This window comes from Poecilia mexicana, unplaced genomic scaffold (genome assembly GCF_051168715.1).
Source record: "Poecilia mexicana isolate PSO_F unplaced genomic scaffold, ASM5116871v1 scaffold_8, whole genome shotgun sequence".
NCBI classification, from domain to species: Eukaryota; Metazoa; Chordata; class Actinopteri; order Cyprinodontiformes; family Poeciliidae; genus Poecilia; species Poecilia mexicana.
In genome coordinates, this window is record NW_028263377.1 from 4,371,373 (window position 1) to 4,392,046 (window position 20,674).

General features: G+C 36.2%; 1 protein-coding gene across 1 annotated transcript; it reads left to right on the forward strand.

Annotated features, from left to right (window-relative positions):
* The first annotated feature begins 2,708 nt into the window (after positions 1-2,708).
* On the forward strand, positions 2,709-20,645 carry LOC106907343 (homeobox protein Dlx4a-like). Its single transcript, XM_014972992.2, has 3 exons — positions 2,709-3,790; positions 8,474-8,670; positions 19,961-20,645. The coding sequence occupies exons 1-3, from the start codon at positions 3,463-3,465 to the stop codon at positions 20,201-20,203; spliced, it is 768 nt and encodes a 255-aa protein (XP_014828478.1). The 5' UTR covers positions 2,709-3,462; the 3' UTR covers positions 20,204-20,645.
* The last annotated feature ends 29 nt before the right edge of the window (positions 20,646-20,674 follow it).

Below are 20,674 nucleotides of genomic sequence, written 5' to 3' on the forward strand. Positions count from 1 at the left end.
CAGAGCGACTGGGAGACAAATCTTGAACGCAGCTTGGTAAAAAAGGAAGTCCTGATGTTATCTGATTTTGAAATGAGACGACTGCAGGCTGTCCAGAGCTTTATGACAACATGTCATCCTTTAACTTAATGTTGATAAATTGACTGAGAATCCTTTAAAATGGCAACAGTCCAAGTACAGGTCCCTGTGGAACACCATCATTAAATGACATGGGGTCATTTATGTACAAACTGGAATCTCTCAGATAAATATGTTTTTTTTTTTCATTTTCCTTTGATCTTGGTTATATGTTTAAGTTTTCAAGTCTGTTTGCTCTGAAACATCCAGAACAAACTAACAGGATTTTCTCTCAGACTGTTTTGGGTCAGATCAGCAGTACTGTACATAAATATCAACCCCAATGGAATCTGTTCTTAATAGCTTAAGATATTTTGATGTGAGTACAGTATTTTTAATAAAATATGCAAATGTGTTGCAAAATGAATACATAAAATGTCTATCGCAAAACAACTCAAAAAACAATAACAGTATCTAAGTTCTTCTGTCTGTCAGGAGAATTACAGTATTTGCTTTAAATATGACTGTTGTTTGAACATTTCTTTCTTACAGTACTACATTTAATGGTCATTTTTTCTCATTTATGTAAGAAAAAAATTAGGATTTGATTACAAAACCTATTAAATTAGATATAATAAATAAGCTTAGCTGCTTTCATTAACTTCACAAGATATGTTGCTTTAAAAACCAACTGAAAAAGTAGAAGAAGAAAAATTCTTCTAAAACAGTGAAGGGATGCAAGTAAAAAAAGAGGCTAAAATTAAAATTATAATTTCAATTTAAATGGTGAAGAAAAACACATTAGAAATAAAATGTTGCAGAATATATATTTATGTAAAAGCAAACAAGTTGAAGTTAACTGGTCAGAGGTGTTGAAAGGAGAAAATGCAGTGCTGCTGGTAATAAGATCTGAAAGTGTGGAATGCGACTGTATAAAAATCTCTCCCCCTTTACTCTAATACCCCTGAATTCAAGGCCTTTCAGTGGAATTTTGTCTGAATTGTCAAAAACAAACTGTGTCTCCGAACATTACTGTGATTTCAACTTCCTGGAAAAACTTTACTTCTAAAACGATGCAAGACATTTTTTTAACTGTCTGTGTCTAGATGTTTGTTTCCAGAACTGCATGTTTCTGAGTGGAAATCAACAGCTATTTTAAATAATCTTTTTTTTATTTTTTTTTTTATCACTAACATCACCTCCTTGAGTTTTCTTGTCTCTCTCGGATTTCTCTAGGCCTTCACACATTCTGCAAAAACACAGACATTTGTTATTTTACTCAAGAGCAAAGTTGTGACTGGTCAGGACTTCACATTGTTCAGCAGAACTAAAGGACTTCAACTGTCTCCCACTGCATATTTCTCTCTTATCCATTTGCATTTTTTAAAGTTTGCGTTTTGCCATTTTATGTTGGGATGCTCTTTTTTTTCTTTTTCTTGGAAGTACAAACAGTTCTGAAGAAAATACTTTTATTTGGTCGTTTGTAGGCTTGAATTTTCTTTTATTGAAGCATTTGTTCATAATCTCCAGATAAGTCTTTTGTCTCAGATGCTCAGAACGGTGACCAACACTTGGTTCTGTTTCATTTATTTTTAGCTTTTCCTGCTAAAATGATCCCAAGCATGGTAACAGAGGGTCAAAGTGAGGGCTGAGAAGAAAAACATTTCTTATTTTTTATGTTACAAAATGGATGATTTTAGGTTATTAAAAAAACTTTTCATTTCAATTTAAAGGTTTTATTAGTGTTTCTTCACTACACAAAGGCCCTAAATGGACCATAACTGTTAAGAAGAAAACTGGGAACAAAATTTCTTTATGCATTTTCAGATAGCATACTCTGCTGGAACTAAATAGTTATGTAAATATGTAAATATATGTTTAACCATCGGTTTGAATTTAGTTACTTATTTATTTATGTGCCCTTCAGCTGTTTGACAGATTGCTGCTCTACTTTTAATTAGCTAAATGCCAGTTGTTTGCTCTCAGGGCTCCATAATGGGCCCTGGTGGCCTGTTACTGCTGCTCCGTTATTGGAAAGAAGCTGCTGGTGAATTTGATTTAAACCTAAAAGAAACACAGGATTAGAAGCTGGATACATTTATGGTCAATTTGAGAAATTACCTAAATAATTTGTGGAAATCTGCATGCACTTCAGAATAATGCAAAGGGAGGTTTAGATTTATTTATTTATTTATTTTCTTCTTTTATTTAAAGCTGAATTTTAGAAAAGGCCTACAGTCCAGGGATTCCTCTGTGACTTCAGAGAAATTACAGAGTTCGAGCTTTCAATTGGAAAAAAAGAAGAAAAAATCCAAACTTTGAGTTTCTCTATAGAGCATCGATGTTTGTTGCAGAACCATAGGCGACTCGCTTAACATGTGTGCGCTATTACATATAGCCTCATTGCATAACGAGCAGGTTTTATTTTGCTCTGATTCAAAACACATAGAAAATAAATGTGCTAAGTCATGGAGTCTGATCTCTTAGTAAATATTTTCACATTCTCTTTAGGCTTTGATCAGATTCTTTATCTCCTTTTACTACTATTTTTTTAAATCTTTAAAATACAAAAATTCGAGAGAAGAAATATCCCAAAATATGCTGAACAGAAAGAAAAATAAAATAAAAACCGTCGGTTTTAATGCGCCGAATGTATTTATTTACCTACTTATTTATTTATTACCTCAGTCAATGTGTTGTCGATTGTGCAGCACTGATCCCTGAAATAATTTAGTCGACAATCAGCGCGTCTCAGCGCCGCATCCCGCCGGTTTGGTGCTGCGTGTGATTTGTTCGCTCCGGTGACGCGCTGCAGCCAATCAGTGCAGTGCATCTCTGCGCGTGGAGAAGGAATATATGTGTGTAAGCATACGCGCGAGCGAGTGTGTGTATGTGTGACGGACTAGGCTGTGATGAAGAAGAGGATCCCACGCGCCAGTCCTCCGCGCGGCTTCAGTCCTGTTTACAACACCGGACGAAACGAACGTCAGTGCAGTAAAAGTTGATTTATTTTTTTTTTTTATTTTTTTTTTTCACCAGTAGAAGGAAACTTGAGAAGGATTGCTGGGAGCTCCTCGTCTGACTGCCTGCTGCTGCTGCTGGTTGTTTTGATCCAGCTTTCACTTGCATGACTCTACTTGACTGGACGTAATGGCTTTTTCACGCAGAAGGTTACAGAAGCCTTCAGCTGGGATGTAGCGGAAGACGGAGCCGCTCAAAGCCGCAGCTGTAACCGCCTCCTTCCCTCAGCAGCTCGGCTCGTCGTTAAACAGTTCGTGCTGATGAAACTCTGCTGAACATCCGAGCGTCGGTGGGCTGTTTATGATGCCTCCCGCCTGGAGGTAGCTCTTTTTTTCTTTCTACCTTTCTTTTTTTCGCACCGCAACACAGCCCCTCACATCAGCGATGACTATGAGCTCTATATCGGACGCGTTAGTCTCGGCTGATCCTTCAAAGTCGGCGTTTTTGGAGTTCGGCGGCCACGGCTACCCGGGACACCAGCAGCCCCCCTCGGGCCTGGCCCACAACCATTACCCGGTCCACAGCCTGCACGCTGTCGGGGGCCACGGTCAGCACGACGGGCCCTTCGCGGCCGGAGCATCCTCGTATGGCCGCTCGCTGGGCTACCCGCCGTACCACGCTCCGGTGAGCTCGCATCATCCCGGGACTTACCTGCCCTACCAGCACGGCGGCCACGGCGGCGCGCTGGGACACACGAGGCTGGAAGACACTGGTAAGTCCTGAGTGTGGTCTGACTGTCTTTATCAACATTTTTACATACACACACACACACACACACACACACACGCGCGCACACATTTATTAGAAAACTAAATTCTTCCTTATAAACATAACATTGGATTGAACATTGAAAAGTAAAAATAGGATTCTTACAGACGTAGTGGGTAAAAATTTATAAATAATAAATTAAATATACGATATATTAAAACAATAATAATAGTGATTATTATTATTATTATTATTATTATTATTATTATTATTATTATTATTATTATTATTATTATTATTATTATTATTATTATTTTGCGCTGTATAAAGACCACCCTATAAAATGTTGACATTAAGCATGATGCCATGGATAGGACAGGATAATAATAATTATTATTATTTTAATAATAATAATGGTGGTAGAGTAAATGAACAAACAAAAGGCTAGCGGGTCTCCAGGCTGTATACCATGACAGCAGGCCGCAGTGGAGCCCAGTAATTGGATCCACACACAGGTCGGCCACAGCGCCGCGTTTAAGGAGCATTAAGGCGGGTAGAAGTTCTCCACACCGGGGTTGCGGTCTCCCGCAGCGGGCCTCATATTCCTCTATCATCATCCCGTCCGTCATCTTCTACCCGCTGATTGGTGTGGCCGGCTGCCTTCATTCGATTTAAATTAACGCCGACAAAAAAAAAATTGAAAACATGAATATTGTGATTTTTATTTTTATTATTATTTTTCTGTCTAGTTCTTCCACAGTCCCATGAAGAGCCAGTAGCCTGGCATGTTTATGGATGTGCCTTATATAATAACTAGGCTACACCCTCCAGGAAATTCAGCTGAATAATCATCAAAAGACGTTTTGTTTCCCCCCTTCGAAATTAGATCGAACAATGAAAAGTAAAACTGTAGGTGTTTATAAATACATCTATTCTAATCTTCGGGGCGATCAGAGGGGCTCACCGAAATCAACCAATTCCTTCACGTTGTTTTAGTCAAATTTGAACCAACATATTGAGCATGTCATGTTTTCTGGCCTAAATAAACACTAGAACTGGTCAATTTGCAAAAGTTATGAAAGAGACGGAAGTCCTGGGTATGTAGTGGGAAAAAAACCCATAAACATGAATAATTCTGCATCTGATTAATATCCCATGACCCTTGTAGCTTAAGTTGAAATTCGAAGTTAAGTAAAATGTGACATTTATTTATTTCACTTTTCAACAGTGAAAAAAAAAACAACAACAACAACAATAATAATAGTATTTTTAATAGTGATACTGTATTTAGAAAATGTATTTATGTTAATTTAATTTACATTTTGGACTCATCAACATCTTATTTTGTAAGTTTCAGAAATATAAAATCACTAGAAATCCAAATTTATAAATAAAGATATAGGTGATTTGACAGAAGTATTAGATAGAATAGAAATATTTCCTCCTGATGTGAAAACGTCAGTTTATCAGGATTTCATATATTTGTAAGGCATTAAACCAAAAGCCTGACCAAGAATCATTTGAAGTTTTCTGTGAACAAAACGTTTTTTATTGATCTTTAGACTCAACATAAAATAAATTAAACCAACGATTTTCTAAAAGAGAAAACAAAATAATTATACACATGATGTCTATAAATGACCTAAATCCTGATATAATTGTTTCTTTGTGTGTCTTATGGTCTGTGCAGTATTTCCCTCTCTTGGTTTGAGGTTCACAGCACCAATTCAACGGTCACCTTTAACCTTTCCTTTCATATGTGATCATCAGGTCTGTGGAATCCTGAACACAATCCATAACCATGCTAAAAAAAAAAAGAAGTTTAAATCAAACTGAAAATGATCAGCTTCAAGGTTTTCCTCTAAATGAGAAATCGAGTTGAGGATTTTGCGAGGCCGTTTTTTGTCTCCTGGTCTCCTGCCCATCGCTACAGCAGCTCAGTTACCCAATCTGACCTCTTTTTGGGGCCTCGGCTCCAAAGCAACTGTCCTCTCCTCCCACTGCAGGCGTACAGTTCACGTCATGTAAACGATCCTGGGAAAACCTGCTCAGAGTGACTTTCTAAGAGGAACACAAAGAAAAGAAGGAAAGCCCTTGCAGCTGAGCTGTGTGTGTTCTCAGTATTTGTTAGGCACACAGATTTTAAGAGGATCAGCAGGATTCATCATGCATATGCTCTCCAAAAAATATCTGTTTTACACTCTTTAAACGTGCATTAGGTCATTTAAAGAGCAGAGTTTAAATCAGTGTGACTGAATGGATGGAGCTGCACTACCATCTGGGCAAACACAAGATGACATAGACTTTTTTTCTGTTTAACGTTTGGAATAAAATGATAAATATAGTTAAAATCCATGTAAGAATATTATACGTAAAGTAGGATGGGTGTTTATTAAAATATAATAATGTGATGCGTGATAGTTGAGACTTCCATGGTATAAACCTCAAGTAAAAATATAAAAAGACATAAAACAAATTTATCTCATGATATAAGTGAAAGCAACAATTACTGCTCCTGCAGATAAAATAATGTTCTGACTATTACAGCTGTGATTATGTTACCGTATATTTATTGTTCTTTCTGTTAAGATAAACAATGAGTATATGTAAAATCTGCCAGGGGTTACACAGCTCTGAAGGGGACTATAGCTTTTTGTCATTCTGGGCGATATTGACTGAAAAGCACAACTTTACTTAATCCTTTATATAGCAAAAAAAAAAACACACAAGTCAATCCAGCACTTTCTCTGCCACGTCATTCACAGGATTTTGAGACGCGATACGACGAGAAAAAGTATGTTTGAAGCTATAAATCTTTAAAGGCTTGATATGCCGTCACAAACAGCTTATTGATGTTTGGTAAATAGAGCAGATAGAAAAGACTGGCAAAAATACTATTAAAAATAAAGTTTTTGAGGTACTAGAGGTCTTTACTCATTAGTAACTGGACAGGCACAAGACATATGATAATAAAAGGAAATACATTTGGTTTTTCTAAGGCTTTTCACTTCACACACATCAAGTAAAATTGCAAACACAATCCTAATAAATATGTCAAACAAAATCTTAAATATGTTAAAATTTTATGTTAAAAAAAATTTGTAAAATAGAACAGAAATATCCTTTTTTATTCAACAGTTTAGAAATTCAGGTGTAACAGCAAAATCAAGATATGAAGGTTCACACAAAATATCAAAAAGGTGGTAAATTTATATCATATATATATATATATATATATATATATATATATATATATATATATATATATATATATATATATATATATATATATATATATATATATATAAACAATTAACACAATAATAGTAATGTAATGTACAAGATTATAACATAAAGAATACAGTTATCAGACATAGAAATATCTTACTCACGATCACGGAGATGTGAAACCGAGTAGGATGACATTTTACATGTGCAAAATGCACATGTGTGTCGACCAATAAAAAACACAACAGGCTGTTTACTAAACAGGATATCAGTGCAGAGCAGAAAAACAGATGTGAAATAACAGCAGAAATGTTATTTAAAAATGAGTAAAAACCAGCGAAAATGATGGTTCTAATGCTGGCATGCATGGAAACGGTTCTGAGGCAAACGGCCCGAGCCAGAACCGGTTTCAGAACTGAGACGTGTTCAGTGGCGGCGTACAGTGGACACACACTGTGTGTGTCGGGTTTTAGGGAAAGATCTGCAGGATCAGAAGGACACACAATGTCATCCAGTCTGAGATGTTTTCATCAGCAACTTAAGACTTTGAATTTAAATATAAGTACATTTGTGTAAACTTGCAGGCATGGATTTATATAGTTACAGTATTTTAAACTGGTAATCCTTAATGTTTCCTAAATGTGTGAAAGCATAGATATTTAATGGTTAAAATATAATATTCTATCAAGGTATAATCAAGCATACTGATTCAGTAGTGTGCTGGATCATTACAAAGATAATGTATGTTTTTTTATTGTAGCTATATAGTTTAATGATTTAGTGCAAACTTACAACAGATGTCGTCTTCAGGCACTTTACAAAAACGGTACAGTGTGCTGAATTAATTACTCAAAGTCGATTAAAAAGTTTCTAAGGAAACACATCAGATTGCATCAAGTCATTTCTTTTATATTATTGTGCTTATATTTTCACACATTGCCTGTTTTGTGTTTAAGAAACACAATTAATAATAATAATAATAATAATAATAATAATAATAATAATAATAATAATAATAATAATATATTACTAACCGTATCTATATGGACGGTTGATGTCCATATAGTCAATTCACTGCTGATGGCAGTGAATTGACTTTTGAGAGAAGAGGTTTTTTTTCTTCCAACTACTCCTTTTCATTCAAAATATTGTTTTATGTCAGCATGTGATTCAAACTGTAAGTAAAATAAATCAATCAATAAATAATGGTTCAGTGTATCTCAAAGAATGCTAGACCATTTAAAAAGCTTCATTCATTTTAGTTTGGTGATTTTTAATAAAAAAAATAATAATAAAATGTATTTCCCTAATTGTGAAATAGTTCCGTATTCTGCCGTTGTGCTTTAGTCAATGTTTCTTTTTTAGTTTTGCATTTGCGTCGTAAAGCTAAAGCTAGTTCCAGCTCTCCTTTTAAGCGAGGCATATTAAGCAAATTGCTCTCTTCCCTTTCGCCTCGCAGAACATGAGAAGCCCACAGCGGTGATAGAGAACGGCGAGGTGAGGCTGAACGGGAAGGGGAAGAAGATCCGGAAGCCCCGGACCATCTACTCCAGCCTGCAGCTCCAGGCACTCAACCAGCGCTTCCAGCAGACGCAGTACCTCGCCCTGCCCGAGAGGGCTGACCTCGCAGCCAAACTGGGCCTCACACAGACCCAGGTACCTGGAAATGCATGCAAAATATAGAAGCTATTATATTTGTTGTTTCTTTGTTTGTTTGCCTTCTGAAAGCACAGAAAATGAACACGAAAGCATTCCCAAACACGATTTTTAGGATTTTTAGACCAGCTAAATGATTCTACATCATTTATGTTGTGAAGCTGCTCACACACTGCAAAAACACACACTTTTACCAAGTGTGTTTAGTTTTGTTTCTAGTGGAAATGTCTTATTACACTTGAAATAAGACAAAGCTAACTTACATGTATCTTTTCAGCAACATATAGCAGGCTCTTTTTAAAAAAAAAAACAATTCTTTAATATCGATGAAAAAGTTCTAGTTCCATCAGCAGATAAATTTATTTATGACAAGACAAGACAAGACATAATCTGCTGATGGAACTAGAACTTTCTCACCAATATTAAGGATATATATATTTTTTTATTAATATATGTCCACTAACAACTAGACAAAAATACTTGGTGAGAATGTGTGTTTTTTTCCCAGTCATTGAAGCATTTTAACATGCTCACTCAAATAAAAAATAAAAACAAAAAAGAAACAAGATTTCCTGTATGTTTATATCAATCACGCCTTTAATTGTTTCTTTTGTTCACATCGAAGCGAATCAAACGCCTAAACAGGCGGCGGCACATTCCTCCACAGGTTCCTCCAGCTGGAAACAGATACCGGTTCTTTTACCTACATTAATGTAACATCTCATGAGGCGTTCATGTTCCAGCGTAAACAAACCTTGAGCTTATCTCCAAGCAGGTTCATCAGTCATTGGTTTGAGTCCAGTTGATTTTGTGGTCACTGTGTAGTTTGGCTCATAACTGCAGCAGAGCTGCAGAGAGGATCATCAGGCAGGACTTGAACAGGTGTAGAGTCAGAAAAAAAGGCAGTTATCATCTCTGCAGACCCCACACATGCTGGACACAAGCTGTTTTCAAGTTCAGGCCGGCGATACAGAGCTAGCAAAAGCTAGCCGCTACGGAGGCAGTTTCTTCCCCCGGGCTGTCACTGATGAACTCAGGGTTCCACACATACTTGCACTAATTAAAACTCCTGCTTATGTGAAAACACTGCACATATGCATGTTTATAGTGAAGAAAACAATTTATTTGCTTATTTTTATTTGCTTATATTCCAAATGTCTACTTTGAGATAAAGCCAAGTCAAATTTTAAGATGAGCTTTGAACCAGATTATTTTCCTCTTAAAGTCATGTTTTCTTTTGTTTATGCTTTTTTTTTAACTCACACTCGCGTATTTTTTCTGTCAAAAATTTAGTGAGCCACTGAACCATGTTTACTCCAGGTTACTTTATTTTATTACTTTTTTAAAATGAGATAATTTAGTATGCTAGGACAATTCAGGCTGTCCTGTGGTGCAGTGGTTAGAGCAGGCGCCCCGTATGTGAAGGCTAACGACGTCAACGCGGCTGTTCTGGGTTCGAATCTCATCCTCAGTTCCTTTCTTTCCCTTTTCTCTACACTAAAAAAAATAATAATAAAACATTCACATGTTCCCCACACCCAGGTATAAATTAACAACCGTAATTTAAGCAACTGGACATTTGCCATATAAACCTTTGTGCTGGCATTTATGCTGGATTACCTGCTGTAGACGTGGCCCAGCATCAGACTCTGACTGCCTGACGCAGTCATTACTAAAAAATGTAGAGCAGACTGAAAAACCTCTATTTAAAAATAATATATCATTATAACATTTGTTAAAACATCTATTTTTTATGAGCTAAAATATAGAATAAACACCTGCTAAATTGTGCAGTAGTTTCTGGAGCAGCACTGGGAGTTAATACGTCAGTCTGTCTGCATCCAGCTGCTTCATCATGGTTTACTTGTCCTCTGTAGCTCTAAAACGGCGTCACCTTTCCGTGGCATGACTGTCCGTGTTTTCAAGAGGGAGAATATCTTTGAACTTGCTACTTTGTCCTTCTTGGAAGCAATAAAACAAAATTGCTACTACCTTTCTGTTAGCCAGCTGAGTCACTGGGTGACTCTGAGCTCCCCTTAAAGCCCCAGAGCCTTCTCTTTCATCACACGAAAAGGTCTTTAAACCACAGGAACAGTTTTGTAGTATCTCTTTTGGTAGTTTGGAATTTGGAAACCAATAATAAAAATAATAGTAATATTTTAAAAAAAAACAAAAAAAACAACAACAAAATTATTAAAATAATTAAAAGAAGTTGGTGTTTGTTTGTAAGGGTCTTTGCTGCTTATTTTTAAGATGTTATTTGAGAAAATATTTTTTCTATTACTTCTTACTGATCACGGTTGCAAAAAAAAAATATAGCACTTGCTGTTTATCAGCCTCATATTTATCAGTATTTATAAAACACTGATGTCCTAGAGTTTATTTAAATTCAGTGTTGAGTGATTCTCTGTCTTGATGCAGTGGAGGTCGTTTACGGTCAGCTTATACCTCCAAAACCAGCTCCAAACGGTCAAAGGTGGAGATTAAAGTTAGTGTGAATGTAGATTATTTAGAAGTCGCTTTTCTTTACTTTGACTGGATTTGGCCACAATTCCATTTAATTGTTGAAAGATTTAAAAAGACCTGCCAGGCAGAGATTTTGTCAGTATTGTCTCATAGCTTTAATTAGAAGCTAAAGAAGATTTTTAACGTAAATAAAACAACATCTTAATGGTGAACTTCGTCTTGACACAGACCAAGCAACTTGTTTTTAATGCTGAATTGTATGTGGTAAAAAAATAAAATAAAATAATAATAATATAATAATAATAAATAAGAAATAATATTAATAAGGTACTTGAAACTGAATACTTTAGGTTAAGGTTAGTAAATGACAGCCTAAATATTCCCTTTCATTTCCTGTCAAACTAGGAAGACTCTACAATGCAAAAGCCTCCAAAATGTATTTAACACACAAATTCAACAGGCTGCAAATTTAGCATTAATCTCCAGAATATTCTCAGTCTTTAAAAATGAATGATAATTCCAAAAGCATTGAGGAGACTTTATATCTGCAGTTCTTTGTAATTAAGAGTTCCTGTAGCTCAGGGCTCTGCAACCACAAACCAAAGAGACGCTTTCTTGCCTTCAGTGCGGCTGAATAAACGTCGTTTAGAGCCACAAATCTCACATAATCTTTTGTGAAAAGATAACATAAAAACTGTTTCATTGAATATCTATAGTTGAAAATTTGTGGTCATTTTTTAAAGAACAGCCGTTTTAATTTGCTTTGAGGATTTAAAACTAAGAACATAGTAAAACATTTACAAAAACAGGGCTGATACATTTTCTTCTATGGAATGTTAATGTTTGTGGAAAAGGATTTAAAAACAAATCAGTCCCTGAAGTAATGATGGGAAAAAGTAATAACCCATACTTGTGTCAGTCTGTTATGGAAATCTAATGCTAGATTTATTCCATGCACAAAAAACCCCTGCTAAATCTGCGTTTGTTATATCTGTATTTTAAAAAAAAACAAAAAAAAAAAAACGTGCTGGTTCTTCACTTTTTTTGGGTCAAATTATTACGAGCCTTTGCGGAGAGTTCATAGAGCCGCCTGTGGCTCTGGAGCCACAGCTTGCGGGCCCGTGCTCTGGCTTTAACAGGCAAAATGGCAACAGTCAAAAACTAAACTCTCAGGTTGAAAAATCCATCTGTTGGCAGTTTATGGGTGTGACTCGGTTCTTTGAAGAGTAACTTCATTTGAATATTAACTCCAGTGGAAACAAACAGTAACAGAGCTGTATTATTAACATGAAATAGCATATTACTATATGTTATTATATAGTCAAAAAATCAGCAGCTACTATACATGTGGGATTTTTTTTTTTTTTTTGACACATGCTTAGGCGAACAGCTCTATCTACAGTTACGCCAGATTTGTCAGTAAAAGTGAAAAATCTGGTTCTGAGCTGAGAACAGGTGTAACATTAACTCGGACTGAGTGGGAGTACTGCAGCTGCTATGTGATACGTGTGTGCGTGTGTTGATGTACTGGCTACACATTGCACCCTGTGTCATCAGTTGAAAGGTTCTAATCCCCAATGAATGAACAGCTACAGATATGTTTACACTGGGGGAATTAGATGATCCATCGATTTGCCTCTGCCTGTTGTGGTAATAAAGCTCTGGGGAGGCAGCAGTTCGCCTATAATTTACACGTTTACTGAGGAAGTAGTCGTAGAAAGTGGACTGTAACTGACATTGGCAAAGGTTTGATAGGAGTTTAACCGCCGCGCTATTAAAAGGAGTTATGGGAATTATCAAGAATACAGGCCCAGTTTCTTTAGAAAGGTTCTTTTTTTTTTTAAACGTGAAATCATGCAATTATTTTTGCCTCATTTTTACATCATGATATAAGAATGCAGTTTATGAAGTGTTATCGGCGAGCAGAATTTCTGAAATATGAATAAAACATGATTAAAGGAGGAAGGCGAGGCATTCTTTGTACTAGTTTATTACCCTGTGTGGTTCACATTTACAGGAAAAATAAAGTTTCCCACTAAAATCTTGACACTGCTCAGCATCGGGCAGACAAACCAAATCTGCTCCCATCACTTCGACAACAGCGCCTCACAACAAAGAACTAAATCAATTATGATCACCCAGAGGGTAAAACTGGGAAAGATTAAAGATTAATTAAAGATTAACCTCAGTTTGTAGCGACTACAAACTGAGTAGTCGCTACATTGATAAGCTAATGTTTCTCTTATGCAGATGTGTGTAAGATAGCTTGCCGAATTGTTAACTTGAGTCCTCTTTTTTGTGATACTTCTTCTTTAAGGCAGAAGAAGACAAACAGTTCAACTTCAGTTATAGAGTTTTGTTTTCCAACCAAATGAATTGAAATTTCTTATCTTGCCTCGGACACTTACATATGAAAAAAATTAAGCTTTTTTGTTAAAAATCAAGTCTTTCAAAACAACTAAAAAGTGACAATTGTGCAGAGTGTAAAATTTACAGTGTACAACAGGAACTGACATCACTGTCTCATTTTTAACTCTTGTCGCTTCGCAGTTCAGTATTTGCTAATTCACCCATTGGCAGATTTTTCTGTGGAAAGTAAATTTGCCTTTTTTTCTTTTTTATTTCTTTATCCTTTCTTGCCTTCTTTTTTCTGTCTTCTCTAAAATATTGAAAAGAAAAATAAGCCTTAGAAACTGAATAACAGAGCTCCAATGCTAGCTGACATGCTATTGGTTGGTGTTTCCAGAAGAACCGATCCAGTAGTGCCCTTCATTTTTCTTTGCAGTAACAGACTATTCCCATAAAAAGCAGAGATAAGGAAGGCTATAGTGCTAAGACACTCTCAATGGTGCGTATTAATGCATATTCAGGTACAGTTGGTGTTTGAATGATTAGAATAAGCAGTTAAGGTTAAGGAGTCTCAAACGTTAACTTTTTTCCTTGAGTCTTGATGGGTTCACAATGCCTCAGAGTGTTTTGTGTAAGGCTGGAGGTGGGATTGGACCCACTGGGAGAAACTCACAAAGCAGTTTGCTGATTGGTGTGAAGCCAATTCCATTTCAATGAACTGCATGTTTGTCATTTGCATCCATGATGATTTTTACTATATCAGCACAAATCACAATCTGGATAAAATCATGTTTGTGTTTAGGGGCTTACTTTATTTTGAAAGATTAGTATGCTTTTTACCCAATGTTTCTGTTGCTTGTCTTTCTATAAAGTGACCAAAATCTTCCGCGCTGTGGTTTTTGTGGACGTTCTACTTGGTCTAAGTATAATTACGTTTTAAAAACTGCATTGTAAGAAAATACAAGAACAGTTAAAAACATTATTTTTAGCTACTCTGCATTAGCGGTAATTAGTTATTCATTCCAGTATTCGCTGTCACATAAGCAATGTCACCATTGTGTTAGAGAGCAGGAAATAGGATTTGACTGTACTTTTAAAACAAAATAATTAATTATTAATATAATGTTTTCAAATGTTTTTAGCATTAAGCATCAGAAATTGGTAAAGTTAATTTCTCACAGGCTGCGTACTTTCCCAAACCCAGTGTGTTCCATAAAACACCAATCTCAAACGACAACACCGAGTGACTTTACTGGGCTTGGTTTAGTTTTCCTCACACGGCTCGACATGTTGTAGGAAATACAGTTCCTTTTAAAATAACTAACTACGCCTAGTGTTTTCTCTCACTTCACTGACACTGAAAAGAGCAAAATGCATCTTTAGTCTTCTTCTCTCAGTAACAACTTCCACCGTAAAGAGTGCTATGGTCAATGTTATGGTCACCTGGCAATTCCTATTTATGGTATGCTTACAGATCAGAAAAGGATCTGAGTTTCAGTATGAGGGCCGGTTGTGCTGCCACTTGTTGGTCACCAAGGGATTTCAGAGGAGGCTCAACTCCATCAAGTTTAATTTTACCAATTGTTGGAGCAACACAGATGCATGAAAGTTGCATTCAACCAAACTGTCCTTATTTGTCATAAAATATGCACAACTAGCTTTGAGCATTCCTTTGTTTGGCCAGTACTATAGCAATAAACTGCCAATGAGTAAGAATGATCTTAATTAATCTCACAATAAATAAAAATGAGCTTCAGTTTTGAATTTTGCAATTTTTGTATTTTCCATTCTGATGATTTGTATTTTTTTTAAAGAGCAATTAAAAGCAGTCTGAAAATTGATTATGACACGTCATGATCTATTTTGCTTATGGTTTCTATTATGTGTTTATTTCTGTTTCATTCATTATTTTTGAATGCTGTAGTTTAATTTGAATATTGAAAATATCCTCCTGTCCCTGTGTTAAGTGTTCTCTACAAAATTAAAGTTTATTGGTCTTCGAGAGGGCAAATTGGAAAAGGGCCTCAAAAGAGCAATATTGTCGTTTATTGCGATAATTACGTGGACAATTTATCGTTCAGTAAAATTTGTGATTCTGACAGGCCTATTAACCGTCTCATTTATTTTCAATAAACAGATCGACAGCATTTTGCTGTCTTGGGTGAGGAATAGCTACTTTATACTTAGGTGGTGTGTGCATTTTTATCTCTGTCTTCTCTCTTTACCTCCTTGTTGTTGTTTGTGACACACAAGTAATCTCATTATTTAAACAAATTGAGTTTTAGAGATGCTTAGACATGAAAAACAAACACATTACCATTTAAAAGAGCACAGCTTCTCCACCTGTGCACTTGAACCTTACATGTGCATATCCACGAATCAGTCAATCTTAACAAGCCTTTGTATAAACTCTTTCCTCTCCTTGTGGTCACATGGTCAAGTGTAATTAGCTCAGTCTGCGAATGTTAATACTGTCTGTGTGTTATGTACCGGCCAAATTCTTCTCAGTACCCTGGAGCCCACACAGTAACACACCAATACAAACATATGCATCTACTTAAATACATTTAGCCCGAGTGGATGCTTTCATACACGTATAAAGAAACACACACACTTGGAGATAGTGATCATACACCCCATTGCCATCCCTCCTCCATGCCATTAGGCCGCCTGCCAAACACTGACCACTTTCCACTGAAATCACAACTGTTCCCAGACGCTGCTGAGAAATGGCACGTAGCACATTTCTGATGTTTTTTTTTCTTTTTTTTTCTCAAAAATGTATTCATCATACATATGCACACACAAGCTCACACACACACACACACACACGCATTCATGTAATTGTGGTTTATGACACCATTATGACTTTTGAGGTATTTATGGGGACAGACCTCTTTCTCTCTCTCTCTCTCTGTCTCTTTCTGTCTCTCTCTCTCTCTCTCTCTCTCTCTCTCTCACACACACACACACACACACACACACACACACACACACACACACACACACACACACACACAAAAGCAAGCAAATTTAAAGGTTGCAAGTGAATTCCTTTTGTGATGAAGATTGTGAAATATTTTGAATTTAGTGTGATTCACTGATGGTTCTCATACACACTCAATGATACCTGGAATGCCTCTGAGCATTCCAGGTATCATTAAATCTGTGGACTGCTCAAAATGTTACCCAGTATTGTGGTCCAGTTTATTGTACAAAAAAACTAACTTACAAGTAACTTTTCAGCAAGATAAAGGAGCTTGTTTGAAGTAAATAACTCTTTGATATTGATCTGACAGTGGAACAAGTACTTTTTCATTAATATTATGAAATTATTTACTTAAAATAAGCTCCTTTATCTTACTGAAAAGTGACTTGTAAGTTAGTTTTTCCTAAAAACCCTTTCTCGACTAAAAACCCAACTGTTTAGAACTGCTTTTGAAACATAATCAATGAAACATTAAACATTTTGATTAACGATGACACTTGACAATTGTTGACTGCATGCTCTACAACTTTGTAGTTTTTGTGTGTGTTTTTTATGTAAAGCACTTTGAATTGCCTTGTTGCTGAAACATGCTGTACAAATATACTTGATTGATTTATTGATCTGATTTCAAGTACAATCAGGTATCTGCACCAGAAACTAGACAAAAATACTTGCTAAGATGTTATGTTTTTGCAGTGTGGTGTTGGTAGTATTTAGTAGATAACCTCTCCTGAACGCTGTCAGTTGTCTGCTGCTTTGGGAATATGAGAGCCATAATCACTACAGAAATCCTCTCACTTGAGCTATTTTTCACTTCACAGGCTGTTGATTAACTGTTAGCTCAATAAACTTTCTTCTCTTGCTTTAGGTGTTCACTCACTGCAGTTATGATATTTAATAAACTGCTGACACTGATTAGTATCTCTTTATAATTGCAATATTCTGATTCTTATGCAAACACACAGTGAGCTTTAAAAGCAGGTCATGATGTGTTAGATTCTCTTCAATGCGCAAAATGTAGGATCTGAATAATTTTGGAGATTATTTTAAAAAACAGTTTGTTTTTCAACAACATGTGCTTAAATCAAGTTTTTATGGAGTGGTTATTGTACTTAATGTGTTTACCATCATGCAGTTTAACTTCAGAAGGACAGTGTGGTCAGCAGATACTCTTGAAAAACAAAGATCTGTCAAAGTTTTACTGTCTGTGATTTTGTGGCTAATTAGCTGAAATGTCGAATGTGGATCATTTTTTCCACGTATTTAAGTCAATTTAAGAAGTCAGAGGTTGGATAGGATTTTTATTTTATAGGATTAAATATCTGCTATAAAAGCACTTCAGACATCAATATAAATAGCCATAAACTCCCACTGTAACAATACCAAACAACCCCACTGCCAACACTGTTGTCTACTTTATTCCTTTGTGCTTTTTCCTCTTTTTCTCTTGCCAGAAAATGTTCTGCATGAAAAAAGTTTCACTTATGAATGTCAGAATCAATTGCAGACAAATGTTTGAACTGTGCTATAATTGGCGATTTGTTTATTTACCGTAAGAGGCTATTGCAATTTGATGCTTCACTGGCAGGCATGCTGGAACAAGAACGTGCCAGTTATGTTAACAACAGCATGACTGAATAATCTTTGACAACAGAGAAATGAATGGAGTGATAATCAGCTTCATTATCTGAAGGCTGATATTCTATCTCTAGCCATGCTTTTCCTTCTTTTAGTTAGAACCAGCGTATTTCACAAACCTCAGTGCCAGCATACATTAAAGCTAAGTGCTAAATGTTTCAGCATTTATGCAAATGTTTAATACTATAGCTTAGTAATACACCTGTTAGTCAGGTGTAAGATCTTAACCCGGGTTCTATATTTTTGGATATTCTTCCACTAGCTTAACAAAATAGTTCCCTTTATTCCTTTCCTCCTCGCAGAACTGGTGTTACTGGGTCAGGTGTGTAGATCAGACACTTTCTTTTTTCTGTGTTACTGAGACCCGGGCTCTGTAATGACCACCCTAAAATACTGACTGTTTCAACCTTAAGCCACTTAAGCCACTTTGACACACTTAGGGTCAGGCTTTAACTTCCTAGCTGATTTCTTGAGATGTTGTTTCAATATTTATATCTAATCTTCTGTCCTCACGATGGTTTATATTTTTAGCCACGTGTCACTGTGGTGCTTATTATGCCAAACACTTGACTTTTAGTTTCATCGGATAACAGGGACATTTTTCTACAATTGAGGGTGATCGTCTCCGTGTGTGTTTGAAAACAGCAGTCTGGCTAATCTGGCTAAAGATGGCTAATGCACAAATGAGCAAGTAATAGTAAAAAAAAAGGCAATTTTTTACAAAGGATTTTCAAAAGTTTTTCAAAGTGAGTTTTATATTATACAGATGAAGACTGTTGCAGGGCCAGCGCCAGCCGTGTGGGTGTCCTTATCTCAAAGGCTTTGTGGTGCCTGCCACCCCCGAACCCCTAGAAAAAAATAATAATTCAGTATTAGTCTCTTTATTTGGTGCTGGAAAGTTAAGGCACACAAAGATATTTTAGTGCTGTTCCCACATGTTGTATTTGTTTGATGCCAACCCCTAAAACAACAAAAAAGGTCTAACTTTACAAAGGCAACGGACTCATTTATTCATGACAAGTTTTGTTGTCCCAAGTGAGGTTCATTAGAGGGAGCTTTTGAAAACCAAGAATCCTCAAAGTCCTTCTGAAAGTCTTCCCATTAAGTTACATATTTTTTTTAGATTAACAGAGTTTAGCTCTGCTATTCAACGCAAATCTTGTTTGAAGCAGGATAGATGTAACAGGCTGGGCCTAGGGTCATTTTTCATCTCTTTGCTTTTGTAGTTAGCATTTTTCATGTTTTTCATTTGTTAAAAGCAGTTTAGTTTTGCTTCAGTAGTGAGTAACTGCATGTAAAATGATGCTTTGCTACGATTATTTTGTCTGTAGCAGTAAAATAATTTTAGTGAAACATTCTGCTTCTCTCTTTCTCTTCTCCACCGCTGCTGAGGAGGAAGAGAAATACATGTGTAAAGCATATTTACTAACATGCTTTACATATTTTTGATTTAAATATGTATTTTTTTATGATTTCCATAATTATGATGAGTTTTCATGAGTCTGATTTTTTTGGTACCTCATGGTGATTTTTCGGTGCAGTGTGTAATTTCCGTGAACATTGGACTTTTGGAAGAAAATGATTTTCCTACTTAGGCTCCATGTTGAACTGAAGACATTTTATTTAGTTTCACTTTTATCTCCTTTTAGATTTTCAGAGTTTCATAAAATATGAGCATAAAAACAGACTGGAAAATGAATGCTGAATGAGAAAAAAAGTGTAATACCAAATGCCTCGTAGAGTAACAGCCAATAAACTGTGAAAAGAATAAACATGAGTCTTCTCAGAGCTTACATTTTAAACCTTTGTTCTCAGCCCATTTCTTTTTCCCCCTTTTCTTTCCCCCAGGTGAAAATATGGTTCCAAAACAAACGGTCAAAGTACAAGAAGATCATGAAGAATGGTCCTTGTGGAGCCGAGGGAGATCATCTCGCCCCACCGCCACCAGCCTCCTCCTCTCCATGCTCTCTGTGGGACATCAGTATGGCTGCCAAAGGCCCGCCTGTCCACTCTGGAGGATACATGAACAATTTTGGACACTGGTACTCTGGACATCAGCAGGACACCATGCCAAGGACTCAGATGATGTGACTGATGGAACAGATGCCAGACCTCTTGGATCAGTTGTGGATATTATACCAGCAAGCTGAACTGGAAAGTACATGGCTACATGTGCGTTACATTGCTTACAGTCTGAGCCACTTTGGAGGTAAAAATAGTATTGAGTGGCACATCCTGCTGTGCCTAAGAAGACATACTGAGCAACTTCTTGCTGAACACTGCAGCCCTGCCAACACAGGACGATTAAAGGAGTGCAGGAACTGTCGAAGTGTTCCTTTATAGCTGTTGCTGAAATAAACTTATGGACATGCAATGTGTTTATTTTCCACAAAAACGTATATAAAAAAAATAATTGTTTTTTTTTTAGGGCTTTCTAATATTTTTTTTAAGAACTGTAATAATTCAGTTAACCTACTTGTTTGCGGATGTGGACAGTTTGAAGAGCTGAATGAAATAAAGAGTTCATGGGGAACTGAAGTTTGAGCATTTTTTTTGTTTGCT

Coding starts and splice junctions, on each gene's coding strand:
- LOC106907343 (XM_014972992.2), top strand. CDS start 3,463: ATGACTATGAGCTCTATATCGGACGCGTTAGTCTCGGCTGATCCTTCA. Junction 3,791..8,473: donor CACGAGGCTGGAAGACACTG/GTAAGTCCTGAG, acceptor TTCGCCTCGCAG/AACATGAGAAGCCCACAGCG. Junction 8,671..19,960: donor TGGGCCTCACACAGACCCAG/GTACCTGGAAAT, acceptor TCTTTCCCCCAG/GTGAAAATATGGTTCCAAAA.